Source organism: Morus notabilis, unplaced genomic scaffold (genome assembly GCF_000414095.1).
Source record: "Morus notabilis unplaced genomic scaffold, ASM41409v2 Scaffold387, whole genome shotgun sequence".
NCBI lineage: Eukaryota > Viridiplantae > Streptophyta > Magnoliopsida > Rosales > Moraceae > Morus > Morus notabilis.
Window position 1 is genome coordinate 153,190 of NW_010359578.1, and position 18,998 is coordinate 172,187.

The window sequence follows — 18,998 nt, forward strand, 5'->3', positions numbered from 1 at the left end:
GGGTGGAAGACAGAGAAGAACGAAGGGAGAAAATGAAAACGGATGCAATTTGTTTTCATTTTCCGTTTTCAGAAAAAAGTGAGTTTTTGAAAAAAAATCCAAAAACGTTTTTATTTTTTATTTTGGTACGAATCCGTCCCAAACGCATTTTCCTTTCCCGTTTCAATTTTTCTCCTCAAAAAATGTGAAACAAAAACTAAAATGAAAACAAACGGACACAAAATTTAATAGGTGTAAACCGCTTAAATTTTGTTGATTTAAATTTTTTTTTATTTGAACCAAAAAAATTTAAACTATACAGTTTAAATTGTAATATAAATTGGTATTTGAATGTGGAGTTAAAATTTTAATATAAATAGAAAATAAAATCTAAATTTATGTTCGGCTCATGTGAAAAATAATGTGCATATTTTTACTGTTTAAAAATAGTTTATACTGATGAACTTAAAATGGGAACTAAATTATAAATTGGAAGTTTAACTCAATTTAAACAGAAAATATAATTTAAACTGCGTGTTTATCAAGTGCGAGTTCAAATTGTGCTCAACACTCGAACTAAATTAAACTGAACTAAACCAGTAATACAAACCAGGAGTAGTTTTCAAAAGTAAATTGCTGCACGAGAAAAAGAAAATCCTGCTAATGGTTTAATCATTCACAAGTAACAAAATTGACCATTAAATACAAATGGGCACCAGGCACTCTTTATTGTATTTGTGAAAATACAGTAACAACAATAGCACTCATAATGAAGATCTGTCCTAATATAAAAATAAAAACACTCATCAATTCATGTCACGATCTCTTGAAAGGACGCCGGAAGAACGACAATTTGATCTCCTATCATGGTGTTTCAATCCAAAGGCCAAAAGCAAAGATGTTGTTTCCCCATCTTTTTTGTGCAAAAAAAAAACCCCCAAAAACAAACTCACATAAAATCATAGTCGTCAATATCATCGTAGGCCACAACGATGTCATCATCCGGTTTATCCACATGAAGTTGCTTTTTCTTCCCACCTGAAAATTGAAATAAAATAATATAAAAAAAATGAGAAACACCCATCAAAGCCATATTGTGATTGTAACTGGGCCTAGCTTTAATATTTGAGGTGTGATTTACTATTACATATAAGGCGGACCCCAGTGCCAAAGAAGCTCCCGTACTATGACAGGCTCGGGAGAAAACTCAATCTCATATGTACGTGGTCTTACCCCCCGAAGGAGAGGCCATTTCCGGGATTCGAACCTTGAACCCCGGGTGCAAACGCAAGCGCTCCCACCACGGTGCCAAGGCCCGCCTTCGATTTACTATTATATAATATCGAAAAATCCCCAAACTCACTTTGTGCGCACCCGGGTTTGAAACTGGATCCCACCGCCAAACCTTACAATCTTTGGCAAGAGATAAATCATATGGTACCAATTTATATCGTACAAGCAAATGGAGCTAGTGTTGATCTAATTTGTTATGAGCTGGGAACCCAAGTTATTTAAGAAATAATGCACTTATAATAAATACATTGTATGCCATATCACACATCTATCTAACCAAGCCTCGTTGTTAGTTTCCATCCATGAATGTGACAATGTGTAACTACTTATTTTTCGATATGATCTTTAGAGAAGAGATCTCTTTTGTATCCCCAATAAATTGAAGAATAACTAAAACAAAGATGAATAAACACAAAGTCGTAAAAAGAAAAGATAAATATAACATGTTATACCTGTCTTCTTTTTACCAGCATTGGCCTCCTTTTCCAACTTTAGCTTCTCATTAGCAATTGCTGTGATAGAAGATGCAACATCTTTTGCATCTGCCGCTTTCAATGAACTCGTGGACAATCTCATAACCGACTTAAGCAGACCAATATAGTGGTAACTTTTCTGCAATAAGAATACAAAAATATAATAAATTCTTTCGAACATGGTTAAATTCTCCAAACCTTTTGTTAAAGGATAATAACAGTTATAGCAAACCTCGAATGTTAGAAGTTTATGAGAAATGAGTTCTGCATATTCCTGAAAGTCACTTTCGGATTTGGGAATGAAATTATCAAGGGTTTTCTCATCGCCTTTCTTACCAAACAGTTCCTTGGTGGACTTATAATCTGCTTCTTCCACAAGCCTGAAAGGGAGACGTGCACCTTGTTTAAGAAACTAAAGTTTGATGCAAGATTAAACAACTTGTTTTATACTATTTGGGTCTTTTAGACAAGATTACTGCCAATTGTAATAAAAAAACAATAGCATTAATCAAAAAAAAAAAAAATTAGATCCGTGATTTATAGTGGAACGCGAGAAAATTTCCAAAGGGATAGAAGATCTTGTTACTGCTCGTGATACAATTACTCCAATAAAATCAGGACTTTCTCCAAGAGGAATGCATGACTCTCTAGAATGTGTCCCATATAACCTAACGTAACCAGTTGCTATGCAGCACAGATATAACAAAAGATATTCGACAATCCACATCTTGTTCCAAATGGGCATATGGCTAGGATTTGATACAAAACACAGTTCATAAAAGCATCAATCAAGCAGCCGATGCACTATCTCGGTCCCTATTATTCTGACAACACCACATTCATGGGATAGGATGATTTTAGACTCATTTAACAATAAAAAGTTGTTCAACATAGATGGAAAGAGGAATATATATGCGTATGGACATATTATACATGCATACATGCACATATTTAGCACTAAGTTGACATAGAGAACCGCACCTTATGACCTCAGGGTTCACCTTATAATATATTATCACTTATCATGTGTGGCAAAGCTACCACGTCTAACATGTGTATTAATGCAATATGTACAATAACATATCTTCATAAGTTCAAATAAGACTAATAAATCACCGACAACAACAGAAGTTAAAACTTCAACATTTACCTTTGCTGTCGAAGTTTCTCAGCGACAGGATCTAGTGGCTCTTCCTTTGTCTCGATGGTTTTTCCTTTCTTTTCTGCAGCTTTTGCTGCAGGTTTCTTAGGGGCCTTTTCAGCAGGCTTACTTGCAGGTTCCTGGTCGCAATGCACCAAAAAAGTGTAAAAATCAGTCGCAGGAGCCAGGAGTACATAGCATCACTAAACCCACTAAACATGCGGGTTTCATAACATGCTCAAGCAAGAAGCTTTTTATAAATTCTTTTGCAAAAAAGGAAAACGTTACAATAATTCTAACTGACTGACTACAAGGTAAAACAAAGATAGGAAATAATTAGGAAATTTTGAAGAGGGCACAATTATGGAGGTAGACAGATGTATAAATAATATGTAATGCATTGTAACACTGACATGTAAGCTAACTAAATTCTCCAACAAGTCTGAATCTGTCAGAATTACTTACACTCAGTAGTTTTCCCCAAATAAATTGGATCCCACAAACAAGAAGAGGCAGCACAAGCATAAATCAATTTAGGAAATGGAGACAGGTAAAACTGGTGCTCCCAAATCCAAAAGCATGTCACATAAAAAGAGAAATGAATATCACTTAAAAAAATGGCATTGACTCGTATTTTCCTTTCTTGCAAGAGCTTCAAGAATGAAAGATTTAGAACCAACACATCTTAAAGTGTTTTGATATGAGACAAAGTGAAGCATTGCTAAGCATATATTATTCTCACTCTCTATATGAAAGACATTGAACCTCTCAAAATTCACTGGTAAATAGTCCAAAAAACATAATCCCTCACGCAATCCTTTCCATTTGAGTTATCAGCAGGAAAAAAAAATACTCAGAATATGACAAGCATAAACTACCGGGGCAGGTTCATCATCATCCTCCCACGATTCCTTCACATCGTTTTCATCTATATCTTCATCATCCCATCTATTTATAGTTTGCTCCTTAGCAGGGAGAGGTGAAATTTTCTCATCCTCTGAAATTGATAAATATTAACAAAGAAAAACCTCAGCATATAGAAGAAACATATTTCAAAACAAAAACAAAACGAAAGAGTTGGAAAGGGAAATAAATTACCAACGGAAAAGAAAGCTGTCTAAACAACATAGACTAAAAGGAAGGTCACATAAAATAGCAGGAATTAAGTTCCCCTTAAGTTAAAAAAAAAAATGATTTTAAAGTGGAAGATGACAATAATAACAGAAACGACTAAAATATTATTCAGCATAAACTGCACGAAAATATTATTCCAAAGTGTGTACAAAACCAACAGCTACACTACACTGCACGCCAATACAGTGGCATAAAAATTAGCAAGAACAAGGTCTAGAGTGTAGTGCATTACCCCAGTCCTCCATTTGATTTGTTAATCTGCTGTCAAACGAAGCAACTGTTGAAAGAAAATACTTATTATGCACCTGAAAAATGCCATGATCAAGCACCAAAAAGTGTTAAAAACAAATAGGGGCTATGTGTGGGAGGTGGGTGAGAGAGGAGAGAACAAAGGCATGCTAACAATGTCATGATGGAAGGGCAAAACAATGAAGACTCTCTCTCTCTCTCTCTCTCTCTCACACACACACTCTAAACTCTAAAGACATGAGCAGTAATACCAATAGGGACCATTGGAGTGGGGGTGAGCCTTCTGCATCCCAATATCTCGCCTCGTTAAGGGCGAGAAAGAGGTAAGAAATATGGAGGGAAAGTATCCAATATATTTCAGCTGTTATAGCTAGTAGCCTAGTACTAATTCGAGTGTCTAGCACCCATACTATATATTGAACATTCTTTATGTGCTTTTCGAGGGGATGACGATGGGTTTTGGTAGAGTTTGGGAACAAACTAAGGGCCCGTTCAGAAAGTATACTCAAACTATGATTCTTGATTCTGATGTTTGAAATTTAAATTTTTTGTGAGAAAAAAAACACTGCAACAGAATCAATAATTTGAGTTTGAGCATATGAAACAAATAGCCCCAAGTTTTGGGTAGCATTGTACATTCATTCTGGAAAACAGTTTAGGATATGATGCTCTCAGACCCATTAACGAGTAAGAGTTCTTTTCGTAGTTTGTTCTGTGGGTTGAGACTAATATAAAAAAAAAATATCAATCTTCTAAAAATAGAAAAGTAATAAACAAATAGAATAACACACAAATAAATAGCAATTTTCACCAATATCAACATAAAACCACGACAGCAATTTCCAACAACCAAACAAAATCCAAGAGCATAAATCAATTTAGGGATCTTGGATTAGATGCCTCTGGTTTTACAAGATATAGGTTTAGGGCTTGAGATTTTGTTTCTTTCCTCATGCTTTTCTTAGCTTCTCTGTTTTCTGTTGTATTTGTCTCTTTCAATAAAATTTTCCTCTATGAGGTTTTAATAAAAAAAATAAAAAGAACATCAATCAATTACCAACAAATTCCACAACATAACGAATTCATAATCTAATTTTTTTCCATAAATTAAAACATAAAATAAAAATTTCAAACACAAATCAAACAATTATCCATCCAATGAGCTACGGTTTTTCAATTCCAAAACAACCGACTATAGGATTCGTAAAATCTATGAAATCCCATAATCGAATAGAAGCAAAGGGAGATAAACGATCGAACCGTAACAGAAAAGCTTGCAATCAACTCATTAAAGACTCGGATTTTCCGCCACCAAATCCCAAAATCAAACGAAAATTACAAAAATTAAGGACAGAAAACAAACCGTGGAGGAGCTTTGGCTTGAAATCGGCCCGCGAAAATGGTCAGAGAAGGGCTGACGCGACGCCGCTCGCAGAGGCGGAGAGTCGACGGCTGAGGAATATCAAAGGTCTAGGGTTTTCTCCAGAATGCACTTAAACGAAGGGCTGAGATGTTACAACCTAAAATATTCGAAATTTTATTTTTTATTGTTATTATTTTTTTTCTTATTCTTTTCTTTTTGTAACAGTTTGTTAATTTTTAGGTTGATTATTTACATATATATACTTCAAAATTTTGAATTTTTTCACAATTTATTCCCTTATAAACTATAGAGAAAATGTTCTTTGACTTTGAAAACAATTTTGTTCTTCTCAACAAAAAGAAAAAACAATTTTGTTCTTCTCAACAAAAAGAAAAAACAATTTTGTTCCTCATGCATTTTGTTGGTTAAAAGGAAAAAGAGCAAGGAAAAGGACAAATATAACCTTAATTGGACTAAATTTTATGATGAAAAAAATCAAAAAATTGTCATAAACAAGATGGAAGTCTAACGATGATATTTCCTTTTGAAATGTAATGTTTTTATTTTGGGGCTTTTATGTTTTTAAAATGTTTAAACCATTTTTTGTTTCTTAGGGATGAAATTTAAATAGAAAAAAATTAAACTCAAATGATACCTAGAAAGTTTGTAAAACACATGGATAAGTTGAGGAAACACCAAAATTGAGATATGTTTACAACCCATATTTTTATTTTCAATATATTATTTCTCTTTGGATAAAATATATAGGACAAGTGCTTAGTTTTCATCTTTTTAAGATTATGCTTAACGTGTATTTTTAATGAATTAGTATTTTTTTATTAATTTATGTAATTAAAATTGTAATTGTAAGAACTCGAGCTCACGATTAAAAAAGAAGGGAGAAAAATAATATACATAGTTTGGGCATTATGATTTGGGAAAGTTCCATCAAAACAAATATTTATTCATTTCACCAATTAACCAATGACTTTTATAATTGTACATTTTTCTCATGAAAGTTTCTCTTGTAGTTAGCCCTATCAGTAGTTTCAGTTTTTTATCATTAAATTTAGTCAAAATCACATCAAATTAAAAAACTATGTAAAACAAATGGATTTTGATACACATCTGACGGCTGAAAAGTAAAGGACTACCGATAATCTATTTTTGCATAGACTACCAGAGAAAGTCCTTTTGTCATTACGAACTTAATTTATTTATTTATTTTTTTTTTACTAAACGAGATGTAATATTAAAACGCCACAAAAGGCTAAAAGTACAAACAAAGGGACAAAGCTCACAAAACAGTCGAAAAAGTAACCAGACAAGCCATTGAATGGTTAGAAGACCACCGGGTGGAGTCAAGGTTCATCATGGACCAACGAGACATCACGCAGGTAGTTAGCCCACTCAGAAGAAACCGGAGCAACCCCATATCCCAATAACAAAGAAAATATCCTACAAAGAGTGGAGTGCAATCGAGGTCCGCCCACCAAACAAGATCTAGCCAAACAACGACCTTAAGTTGATCACCGTAATCCAACACCAAACTACAATTTCAATGAAGGTCGGGTGAAGAAACTACCGCCCTTATTACAAACACAGAGACTACAACCAACAACACAACAACAACAAATAGGACATATAGGGCAAGTGGGGAGACCACTGCCCTTATTACAAGCACTGAACACACAAACAACACAGAAAACAAATTTAGAACGCTACCTCTTCCTCGATCCATGACTCTGGAGTCCCTTAACGCCAATCCCTCAGAAGCCACAACTATCCAACTCCGCCCACTAGCCTCCCAGAAAGCAACCACGGCCCCTCTTCGACCCACGACAAGACTAGAACCACCGCAGACCACCCTCACCCACGCGGCAGGAACCCAATCTCCTTCTCAGTTGGGCCCATCAACGTCAGTGCTAAGCGAGCTACGTCCAAGACTGGCCAATGACGGCAGACCCAAGATGCCAAACCCTCACCCACCGTGATCCGACCCAGATTGAGGCCTCGGGGAGATCCATGGCACTCATAGGCACCACGGATGACGGAGCCGCCTTCTTCTTCAACCTCGAGACCATATCGGCGGCGAAAGCACGCCCTCTCCCTTCTCCACACATGAACTCCAATCCGAGCCTAGCTTCCATCCCCTGGCGGCACGAACCCGAAAACTCGCAGATCTATCGGTGATGACCTTCCAGAGGACGAATGGGGCCCAACAAACCGACGATGCGCCAGCCCGCCGGCCCCAACCCACTCTCTCTGAAACCCTCTTTTTCTTCCGTTTTCTCTCTTTCTCTCACCTCAAAACTCCTTCTATATATCATATCATATGATTAAGAACTTAAATTGAACAAAGTTTAATGCAAGGGTGTAACACCCCGAAGAATTAAACGAGATAAATTAAGGAAATTGAGATTTATTAGTGTGCCTGATCTGGTTTAATTAATTAATTATTGGATATAAATGTTTCTGACGTGTAAATTTAAATAATTCTAAGGTATTTAAATATTCTCAGTATTTATATTTTTTACCCAGAAGTGTGTATGGGCACATTTTCTAGATTGTCTTTTAAATTTTTGTGACACCTGTCCATTTCCTTTTTCTTTTTCCTTTTCCCTTTTTCCCTTCCCGTGCACCCTCTCTCTCTCTCTCTTTTCTTCTTTGTCCTTCTTCACATTTTCTCTCATTCTCTCTCGTTCTCTCACTCTCTCTCTCTCCCGTTTTTGTCTCAAACCAATCGGATTTTGAACCAAAGAAGGATTTCAAGAAGTTTTCAACGCCAAGAGAAGGATTCAAGGTAAGATTTCTGAAAAACTTCTCTTGAAACTCGGATTTTTCAGATTTAAAAACTTATTTTGGGTTCGAAATAGATTTTGATGGATTTTGAGTAAAACTATGGTAGAAATTGGAGATCTTGGGTACTTTGGACTTGATTCAGTACCTAGAACCCGGATCTAGTGGTTTTCCTTTGAGATATTTCGATTTGGAACTGAAATTATAGGTTTTTAGGCTAATTCCGCGGGTTTTCCTCGCCCTGCTGTTCTTCACAGGTCGACCTGTGCGGTCGACTGGACCGGTCGACCTATGCGGTCGACTGAACTGCATTGGTTATACTGGTCGACCTATGTGGTTGACCGAATTGCACATCATCGTTCGGCCGGTGGTGTTGCACTGCGCTGTCACCGGTCAACTGGTGTATACTGGGTTTGATCCTATTTTGCTGAAAAACTTTGTTTTGACCTCAGTTTTTGAGGAGAACCCAAATTAACTTCATTTGGGAACCTAGAGTAAATGGATTAGCTTCTTTAATCTATGTTTTGAGATTGAAAACCATTGGAATGATGATTTGAAACATGAAATGATTTGTGAAACCGGTAATTGAATTATGGCACACTAATAGGAAATCAAATGGTATAATTGAGATTGAAATTGCTTTAGGAATGTGAATTGGATCCTAAAGTGTGGTTTTATATCAGTGCTAGCCGAGGACTCGGATTGAGGGGCCTTGAGGGAGCGAAAGCCGGAATAAAGTAACGCTAGCCACATGTTTGATATTTACGAGGTATGATTTCTTTATCCCTTTCTTTGTGAGCCTATTTTCAAAGAGTTTTGGCCTTGTAAATGTTTTAAAGAAAGAGCATGTTTGCGAAAGAAAAATATGTTTAAAAATAATAGCTTGAATTTTAGCTATTGGAATTATAATGAACGGTTTCATACAGTTTAATGAATGATTTCTTAAGACAAGAGATCTTGTGAATCGGTAAACCGGCTGATGGTCTAGATAGGATGTGAATAGTGCATCCTTAGGGGCAGTATCTGAAACCCGTCCCGGGGGTGATTAGGCTTGTGTACGTGGTTGTGTAAGTAATTTATCATAGTATAAATTACTTGCTGATGCCTGTAATACAGAGATTTTTGGTTATATTCCAGAAAAAGGATGTGAGGTTCCGACTGTTGTGTTGGAAATGAATGTCTTATTTATTCATTTATTTATTTATTTACTTGCTTACCCATTTATTTATTTGTTTGTTTATTTCTAAAGTTATTTCAAAATATATCCTACTGGGCCTTTCGCTCACGTTTTATTGTTTTATAAATGTTAAACCCATCCCAGGCGACTCTAGGAGCAGTACAAAGTAACTGAGTTGCTACCACCCGATTAAGAGAGGATTGTGTTCATCCTCCTAGTGTACGAATGTAAGAATTTGTAAATTCTGTAAACTCTGATATTTGGATTTCTAGACTGTGGTTGATGTCTGTAATGTTATTTACATGTTCATGTATGTACAATGCTGAAGATCCTGTGGGTAGAACCTGTGGGTGTAGCCCTGAACAGTGTTAGAGGCGGGAGTTTTAGCCTCTTGAAATGTTCTTGTAATTTATTTTCGGTAAAATAGTGGGGCTTGTTTGGAGATTTCTTTGATATTTCACTGTTGGTTTTTATTATTAAACATTAAATCCCTAATCGAGCATCTACGTCACCGACCCCGGCTTCGGGGAGTGACAAAGGTGTGTAATATGTTTTTATTGAAAGGGGTGTTTCTATTATTTTAACAATATTAAAAAAAGATAGGTGTGAAAGACCCTCAAATGTGAAAGAAAAAAATTAATAAAACTAAAGAAAATTCATAATTATGTCCTAATAAATTCAATATATCACAAAACACATAAACACATAAAGTACATAATAAGAGCCTCAAAATTATTATGTATTTAATAACTCTCATGTTCTCAAACTCCTTATTCACTAAATTTTCTCCTTATTCCCTATGCTAGTAATATCACACAATCTTCAGTGAAAATAAAAAAATTAGCCAATAACATTAACATTCAAACATATTTATCTAATCGTAAAATTAGAAATTGATGAATAATTATAATTAAGTGCAGTCCATTAGAGAATGATAGATCCCTAATTAAAGAAAGATGTTTCCTCCTCCCATCTTCAAACCTTTCATTCAACCCTCCAATACGTATTTCGATGACGAGTAATGAGTCACTCATTTGTTTCGATGATAATTCCTCTTCATTCCTTTTCTTTTGAAAGATAGAAATCTTGTTATTTTATAAATCATTCTTTTTATATAAATTTCTCTGTATGTTTAAACAAAAAAATTTTATCTCAATTTATACCCTTCAAGTAGATTTCTGATTTGCCAGTTTGTGCAACTAGATTTGGACTTCAATTCACAATATAACTCACGATCACCATAACCTTTATGTCTCATTACTACTTACAGAAGAAAAGAGACAAATATCTCTTAAAAGGCACGAGTCTTGAATTTTTACTCCTTACACTTAATCAATACTCTTTAGTTAAAGAATTATATTAGTTAAAAAGATTATTAATAAAAAATAAAAGATAAAAATCTTAAAATAATGCATTTAAAAAGTGAGTTCACTAAGGTCTCGTTTATTTCACCGATTTGAGTTTTCAATTCCAATTTTGTTACAGTTAAAAGTTCTCACAAAAAGTCACATCTAACTTTTTTATTACAGTTAAAAATTCTCACATAAAATCACATATTTAACTCGAATTAGCAAACTAAACTAGACATAATTTTTTCTTTCATTTTCCTACAATTCCTGCATGGTATTCATGCCATTGGGCTTTGTACTAGGATGCAGGGGTTGCCGCTCCTATGCGGTGGCCTCGAGTTAGTTGACGAATAATCAATGAATAGATCGTTGTGAGACAAGATTGTTGGTCCTTCTTGTTTATTTTTGTATTCGAGAGGAAAAAAACAATAAAGAATAAGGGCAAAAATAGAATAACATAAAATTTCAATTGTAAACAACTAATTTTCGTGATAAAATGTACAAAATGGTGGTTATTTTCATTTTGGTTGAAAATGTTGGTTATTACTTTTCGCTTTAGGAGAATTCTATATCTATATTAAGATATAAGAAAATACTTTATGTAATAAAGTTTTGTTTTAAATGGTTAGATTTGTTTTATCAGTTTTGTATATCTTTTTTATTTTATATGATTTCAATTATATGTGATTTTATAAAAGGTGTACCTTCTTTTTTTTCTTTTTTTTTTCTAACTAAAAAAGGTTAGAAAGGGAGACTAATGACATTAGCATGTTGTCTAGGTGTTATCAAAGGGGCTCTCACAAGTTAATAAAAAAGATTATTATCCTTGATACTCTTTAAATAATTTAAATCACACTCAATTTGCCTCTTAATTTTAAAAATTATCACTTTATCTTTTAAATTTTAAATTAATCTCATTAAATTCCTTTTATAAAATTTTTTATTAAAATTAAATTGAAATAAATGAGTTAAGTAAAAATCATATGACTGTATTATTCTATTTTTTTATTTATTTTTAACAAAAATTTTAACACAAAAATTTAAATGAAAATAATTTAAAATTTAAAATAAAATAAAAATTTTTAAAATTCAGCAAATTAATCAACCCAAAATTGGAGGGGACGTGTGGTAATAATCCATCATCCATTATTATATGAAAGTGAAGAAGTAGAACAAGGAAGCTGACGTGGAGTATCCAGTAACATCCACCGAAAAGAAAGGTAAAAAGACTGTGTCGTAATCATACCAGAATTGCTTACTTGACACTTAGAGAGAGAATCTACAGAGAGAGAGAGAGAGAGAGAGAGAGAGGCTTACAATCCTGTGGCTCGATCGATCCGTTGTTGTTTGTTCCTCTCCGCACAAGGTTCGGTTTCTTTCTCCGATTTCCTCGGATTTCGCTTTTCGCATTAATGTCGACAGATTTAACGGAATTTAGCATATATATCATAATGATTTTTTATTTTATTTTAAATTTTCAATTTGGGAACTTGTGGATGGAAATCGGATCCTCTTTATTGAAGTCTGATCGTCCTTGCATTATGCAATGTGAATTTCGGTGTTATTTATTCAGATAAAATCACTTTTTTGCTTATCAAATTCAAAGTTAAGAAGCGATCAGAGATATTCATTACTGGGATTTTTTGTCCTGCTTTTTGGACGTGTAATTTTTCCTATTTATGCGTCATGCTTAGAACTGTTTGAAAACCGGAAAAACTCTTTTGATTAATGGCTGAACATTTCTTTTGGCTAAATGGCTGTTCTCCCCCCCCCCCTCTTTTTAACAGTGATATATCATTGGTTTATCATTGATTTACCAATGGTTTTCGATGAGAGACCGGTAAATTATTGATAGATATTGATTAATCACCAAGTCTAAACCACAAATAAGTTAATCACTGCTTAGCCCTTTTGAAAAATGCCACTGTCCTAATTCAACAAAAACTTGGTTTATTTACCTAAAAATGGTGGGTTGTTTGTTTGGGGGATTCGTACCCCGATTCGAATCATGGTTCATGGTTCGCTACAATGTTTTCTCTCACAAAAAATACACGTAAATCGAAAATGGTTCTAATATCATGATTCTAATACATGAACCAAACGTCAAAAACGGCCATTTACATTAAAACCCCGAGAGAACCTCAAGTGCATAGCATTTCCTTTGCAACTGACCCATTTGGTTATTTTTATAATATGAAACGATGGAGATTGAATTCTTGCGGTGAACTAAGATATACCCATTTCTACATATAATGGAAGAAGTAATGAGCTTGGAAAGAAAATAAAGTGGATAAGAATAGGGATTCTTTGATTCTCTTTTTAGCTTTTACTTATCTATTAGGATGAGTAGGAGACAATCCAATTCCGTCCCTAGTGTTTATGAATTTTAGGAATATGAATCTTGCTAGTTTGATCACGAAAATGTCTTTGTGCATAATCAAATAATTAATTGCTTGATAAGAGCATATAAGTAAATAAGTGTTTATTCCAATTAACCAGGAAACAATATCGAGGGGGAGTTAGAATAGGCATTCCCTTTCCTCGTTGTCTATATCATGTGGGGCACACATAAATAGATGGGAAAGGGAAACACTCCTCCCGTTCCCTTTCCCATTCAAGTAAGGTAGACATCTCCATAAAGTGTTCAGTTTTGGAATTAGAAACCTTTGTTAGCTATATTTAGGGTGATGTGTATTCTTCTTATGATTGTCTTATTTTTTCACGTTCTTACACTTTTTTCTTTCTTAATTTCCATTTTCCTGTTATAGTTTCCTCTATGTTTTTTACCCCCACTTCTTTCCAGATTTTTTTTTGACGTGGTTTTATTGATGTCTTTTGCGTTTGTTCTACCGTATTTTTCGTGTTCACTGGTCAGTAAATTGTTTACTTGCTGCATAAGGGAATAATGATAAGCCTCTAATCTCTTTAAGAGTAATATGGATCTAAACTATTGGATAGCTTTATTAATTTTGGATGGGAATGACACTAGTTGCTATTGTTGTTGTTTTTGCAGTGGAGAGGTTAAATTCGTCTGCAACAAGGAATATATCAAATGAAATGTTCTAAGGACCTAAAAGTATAAGTCCTATCCTTGCGATTAAAGCCTCAAGTGGTTTGATGGGTAAGGAAACTCAGTCACAATCTAAAAGTGGAGTTAGTGACGAAGGTTGCTCTCCTAGTGACAGTGACAATTTAGAGTCTTACTCCCGCCATAGTTCGGAGAAGGATGTTGGCTTGGGAACTTGTCGTGTATGCCAATGTGTTGAATCAGAGAAAAGGGGAGATGCAGCATTAGAGTTTTTAGATATAGTTCCTCCGTTACAGGAAGCATGTAAAAGCAATGGAGAAATGAATCCTGATAAAAAAGTGATTGTGAAAAATGCTGAAAGCGATGTTTCTGTAAAGAAGAATGTTAGAGAATCTCGTCTCGTGGAACTTGTAAGTCCTGATGGTGAGGTTCTCATCTGTAATGTCGATTTAGAAATGGGCTCATGTGACCATCAAGACACATTAATTGAGCTTGGTTGCTCTTGCAAAAATGACCTTGCTTTGGTACATTATGCATGTGCACTGAAATGGTTTGTTAACCATGGATCTACTGTTTGTGAAATTTGTGGTCATGTTGCAAAAAATATTAGAACTGCAGACTTTAGAAAGGTTGTGGTTTCTTTGAAAGAATATGAAGCACTGAGGGAAAGGACTGCTAGTGGAGAACCCAATCCTGCCCATGTTCAAACAAGTACTGGTGTAGACCCTGATGCCGTAGCTGCTATCCGAAGGCAACGGCTGAGTGAGATTTCCCTATGGTTTGGTCCACATAATAACAGTAATAATAACAATCATGCTCCAGTTTCACAAGCTGTATCTGAACAGTCTTTGAATACTGTAACTGAAGACGTTACGCCTGCTGAAAATCTTGCTGCAAAGTGGGCTGTGGAAGGTACTGGGATTCTTCTTGCTACAGGTCTACTTACTGTTACTCTTGCATGGCTCATCGCTCCTCGAGTTGGGAAGGTATGTCAGTTTAGGTAGATACATTACTTGTTTTCAAAGGCTTGGCAATTTCTACATAATTATAGATTATAGTTGTGGATGCATAAAGGAACTAGAGTTGGTCAAAGTTTCAGAGAATAATTTGATGCAAGAAAAATAAAATAAAATAAAACGCCATTTTTTTTAATGATAAGTGTTACAAAGTTTGCAGAATCTCCATTTTATTAGACATATAACTTGAGAGAAAGGTGACATCTGGGAAATTTCTCAATCGTTCTCCTATTTCCTCACTTTCACTAGTTCTTGATCCATATATAAACAACCATCGAAAACCATCAACTAACAACACGACATTCACTGTACTCAAGAGCCAGTCCTATATGGTCTTATGATCACCTTTATGTGGTGCTTATGAATGGCGCTTAAGTAATAGTAATGATACTAAATAACAGCCTTGACGAGGTTCTTGTAGTATCCTGTATTGGTTGGTGGAGAGGTTTACTTACAGTTATATGTGGGTTCTCTCTTAGCTGTGTTCGTATTATTTAAAAACTATAATGCCCGAGGTGCTAGCTAACATTTAAGATGTGAACACAAGGTAGGATGATGACAAATAATAATAGAGCGAATGCCAAGGAAGCTGTGCCTACGTGAATATTTGTGGATTAAGCTAGAGAGGATGCTGATTCCCAAGAGAGGAAACTCCACATCCCTTGAAGTAGAAGGTTATAGGCCCATTAAGTAAGAATGTCACTTGTGTAAATGTGGTTTATATGGTGGGTGAGATTTTGAGATGTAAGATTTAAGTTGAGGTTAAAAGACAATATTGGATTCACCATACAAGATATACTTAGGCGGTTGTTAAAAAGTAGAAAAAATGAATAAATACCATTTGGTACTTATCATGTGGAAGAAGCATTGGTTAAGGTTCCTAGGCTGTTAAATACAGTGAATTGTAGAAAACAGAGGAGTTTCTGTTTCAGTGCGTGTGAGGTTGGTACTAATGTGAGAGGTATTAAAAAAAAACTCTCCAATCAATACAGGCCTGTACGGAGCTTGTTTTGAGTTTCCTTTGGTTTTCTTTTGATAATGTGTTAGCTATTTAGCTTCCTAGACCCTTTTAGGTTGATGTTCCTTGGTGTATGCTATTTGTTGCTGGTGATATTCTAGCAATTGAAGATATACTCAAGGGCTACTTCTATAGTTGAATTTGAAACTGTGGCGACACTGTGTTTGGTCCTTCTAATTATGCATGAGTTAGTCTGAATGAGAGTCATTTGAAATACTTTAGGACTAGATAGTGAGTTTCGGAAATTAATAGACTATTTTACCTGAGTTCCATTTTATTTTTTCGTGTCTTGTATCTAAAGTGATGGTTAGATTGAGGACGATGTTAGTATATAGAGTCACCGATAAATGGAGGAAATAAGTAAGTACAGTTCCAGTTCTGTGTGATAGATGAGTTCTTTTCAGAACTGAAACCTAAATTCTGTAGGAATGGACTGACGGCGCTATGGTCTAGATATGAAATGGTGGTCTATTTAAGGAACTTGTTATAGTATAGCTTGCGACATTATGTCTTTATTCTCACTCACAGAGCGTGTAGGATGTCCATGACTTTTCTCTTCTGTCCATGGATGCTGAATTTCCTCGGTTTGCCCTTTTTTTTCTCTTTGGCAGAATCATATTCTAGCTCTATTCAATGAGTCTCAACTTCTATTTTGTATCAGATTATTTGATATTATTTGTATCAACGACAATCATAGGTTACGATATTTAGGAGACATGACAAACCGATGAAAGAAATAAAAGCTGGGTCTCGGAACTGTTATTATTTCGTCGTCTCTGATCATTTTAATCAGAGAGAGCATTACATATGAACTAAAAATTAGATATGTTTGCCATTTTTATCTCATCTGTTTTCTTTGAACTAATGCATTGGATGTGCCCAAGCTTTCTGAAATTTTATTTTATTTTATGTGACTCGTGTCTTTATGAATTATGTGTCAAAAAATTTCACTTTTTTCCAGCTTTGCTTAATAAGTTGAAATTGTTATGTGCAGAAAACTGCCCGAAGTGGTCTTCATATTCTTCTTGGAGGCATTTGTGCTTTAACAGTCGTCGTGTTCTTTCGCTTTGTGAGTACTTCTAGATATTTTTTTTCCTTCTGCTACTTCATGTGCCCTGCTTACTGCATTGATATTTCTCTTGTTTAAATCTTTACATGTTTTAATTGGTTAATTGTGTTTTCCCACTCTAATATTCGTAGATGAGATACTGGGCGATTTTATGTATAAACAATCTGATGTAGAACTAGAAAAGGAGAAGGAGAAGAGAGGAGAGAAAGAAGGGGAAAGAGGAGAATGGGCGGAAATTAGAGAGAAATTGAGAGAGATGAGAGAATGAAGAATCAAGAGAGAGATAATAGTGCAACAATCATTCAATATTCATCGTTGTCTATCATGTCTATAAGAGTAGCCAATTCATACGCTAATTACAAAACCAAAACGAGAAACTAATTAAATGCATAAAATTAGCTAAAAAAATGAATTCTGATCAATCTATTATCTATGATCCGCATCACTTAATCGACAAATTTGGCTTCAACTACATGATCATGAGCTGATTACTAAACTTAGGAAGAAATGTTTTACTCTGCTCAATTACCATATGCAATTCAAACGACATTATTATGTTTTATTCTCTTTTTTGGTCAATTCCAGGTCTTGTAAGCTTTGAAAGCAAGAATTCTTCAGATTTGCAAATAGTATAACCCTTGCACTGTTTTTTTGAATGTTGCAGTTTGTGCTTACCAGAATCAAGTATGGGCCTGCACGCTATTGGGCAATCTTGTTTGTCTTTTGGTTTCTTGTGTTTGGTATATGGGCTTCACGGACACATGGTGCTCATTCAACGTGATTATATCATTATTATTATTATTATTATTATTTTTGTTTGATAAGAAACATATTTGTTTATGCTAATTAATCGAGTTTGTTTGTTTTTTCCTCTTTTAGTTTGTTCCTTTCTCATTTCTCTCATGGTAAAAGAAACTTTTGAAACTTCATCAGGAATAATCTTGGGTATATATTTTTTATGCTAGATTGTGGTATATTGTTGAGTAAGCTCTTGATAGGTAATCTGGATGTGTTGTACCGACAGTTATCATGAAATGCCCTTTAAGGGTTATCTTTCAATTATCTCCTATTTTGATTATTTTGTTTCCAAAAAAAAAAAAAAGAATACTTTGATATTTTATCTCATTAAATATATACTTTTAAATTAGATTTAGTATACAAATCTATACTTTATCTTGATCAATAATGATTTGGCCTTTAAAATGACCCGACTATCCTTAAGAAAAAGAGAAAAAAAACTAAGACATTCTAATATTACAAAAAATGAACTAAAAACACAAATGAACCCCATTTCAATAGTATTTTGCATATTTTTTAAGTTAAATCAATAAGTTTAAAGTTCTTTTAGTTTTTTTTTCCACTTTTTATTCAAGAGTATGTTAGGTATTTTAAGGTTAAAATCGAATACTGTAAAGGTATAAATTTAGGTATTAAATTTAATTTGAAAATCTACATTACATTTAATAAGATAAAAAATTAAAAATATAATTTTTAAATAAGCTCAAAACACATAATATAAAAAGGTAAATACTCCTACATTACAAAAAAAACAGGTTAGATTCGGCATCCTTTTTTTTTTTAATTTTTTTTTTAGCACGAAGCATTGTAGGAGCACACATTAATGAGAGCACATTAGCACAAATTCAATAGTGAGGTAGGTTTTTTTTTTTTTTTTGGAAATAATAGAAAATAGGCTAATATGAAAAATTTAAGGAAATATATAGGTCAACTCTTAGTTATAGAAATTAATAGGTCATAACTTGTCAAGTTATGATTCATAACCAGATAAGTTATAGACAAACTTGTCAAGTTATGGTTCATAGCCAGATAAGTTATGGACAAAAATCGTGATTTATAGACAATAACTTGTCAAGTTATGGACGGCAATAGTAATTTAGCTTATTTATTAC

The 18,998-nt window shown here is 34.2% G+C and overlaps 2 protein-coding genes across 2 annotated transcripts; one reads left to right on the top strand and one right to left on the bottom strand.

Annotated features, from left to right (window-relative positions):
- Nucleotides 1-515: 515 nt before the first annotated feature.
- Nucleotides 516-5,853, bottom strand: LOC21391303 (eukaryotic translation initiation factor 3 subunit J). The gene is made up of 7 exons (XM_010094802.2): nt 5,633-5,853; nt 4,253-4,325; nt 3,765-3,883; nt 2,896-3,026; nt 1,978-2,125; nt 1,725-1,884; nt 516-1,017 (listed from the first exon to the last, which is right to left on the bottom strand). The coding sequence occupies exons 2-7, from the start codon at nt 4,263-4,265 to the stop codon at nt 929-931; spliced, it is 660 nt and encodes a 219-aa protein (XP_010093104.1). The 5' UTR covers nt 4,266-4,325; nt 5,633-5,853; the 3' UTR covers nt 516-928.
- A 6,392-nt stretch (nt 5,854-12,245) lies between these two features.
- On the top strand, nt 12,246-18,119 carry LOC21391305. Its single transcript, XM_010094804.2, has 4 exons — nt 12,246-12,323; nt 13,971-14,971; nt 17,014-17,088; nt 17,753-18,119. Exons 2-4 carry the CDS (start codon nt 14,075-14,077, stop codon nt 17,867-17,869), a joined length of 1,089 nt encoding a protein of 362 aa, XP_010093106.1. The 5' UTR covers nt 12,246-12,323; nt 13,971-14,074; the 3' UTR covers nt 17,870-18,119.
- The last annotated feature ends 879 nt before the right edge of the window (nt 18,120-18,998 follow it).

Bases quoted from the DNA above. Each gene is read 5' to 3' on its own strand.
- LOC21391303 (XM_010094802.2), bottom strand. The intron at 3,027-3,764 runs GTAGTTTATGCT...CATTGCGACCAG, and splicing joins ATGATGATGAACCTGCCCCG to GAACCTGCAAGTAAGCCTGC. The intron at 2,126-2,895 runs GTAAATGTTGAA...TCTCCCTTTCAG, and splicing joins GAGAAACTTCGACAGCAAAG to GCTTGTGGAAGAAGCAGATT.
- LOC21391305 (XM_010094804.2), top strand. From the start codon at position 14,075: ATGGGTAAGGAAACTCAGTCACAATCTAAAAGTGGAGTTAGTGACGAA. The intron at 14,972-17,013 runs GTATGTCAGTTT...TGTTATGTGCAG, and splicing joins TCGCTCCTCGAGTTGGGAAG to AAAACTGCCCGAAGTGGTCT. The intron at 17,089-17,752 runs GTGAGTACTTCT...TGAATGTTGCAG, and splicing joins TCGTCGTGTTCTTTCGCTTT to TTTGTGCTTACCAGAATCAA.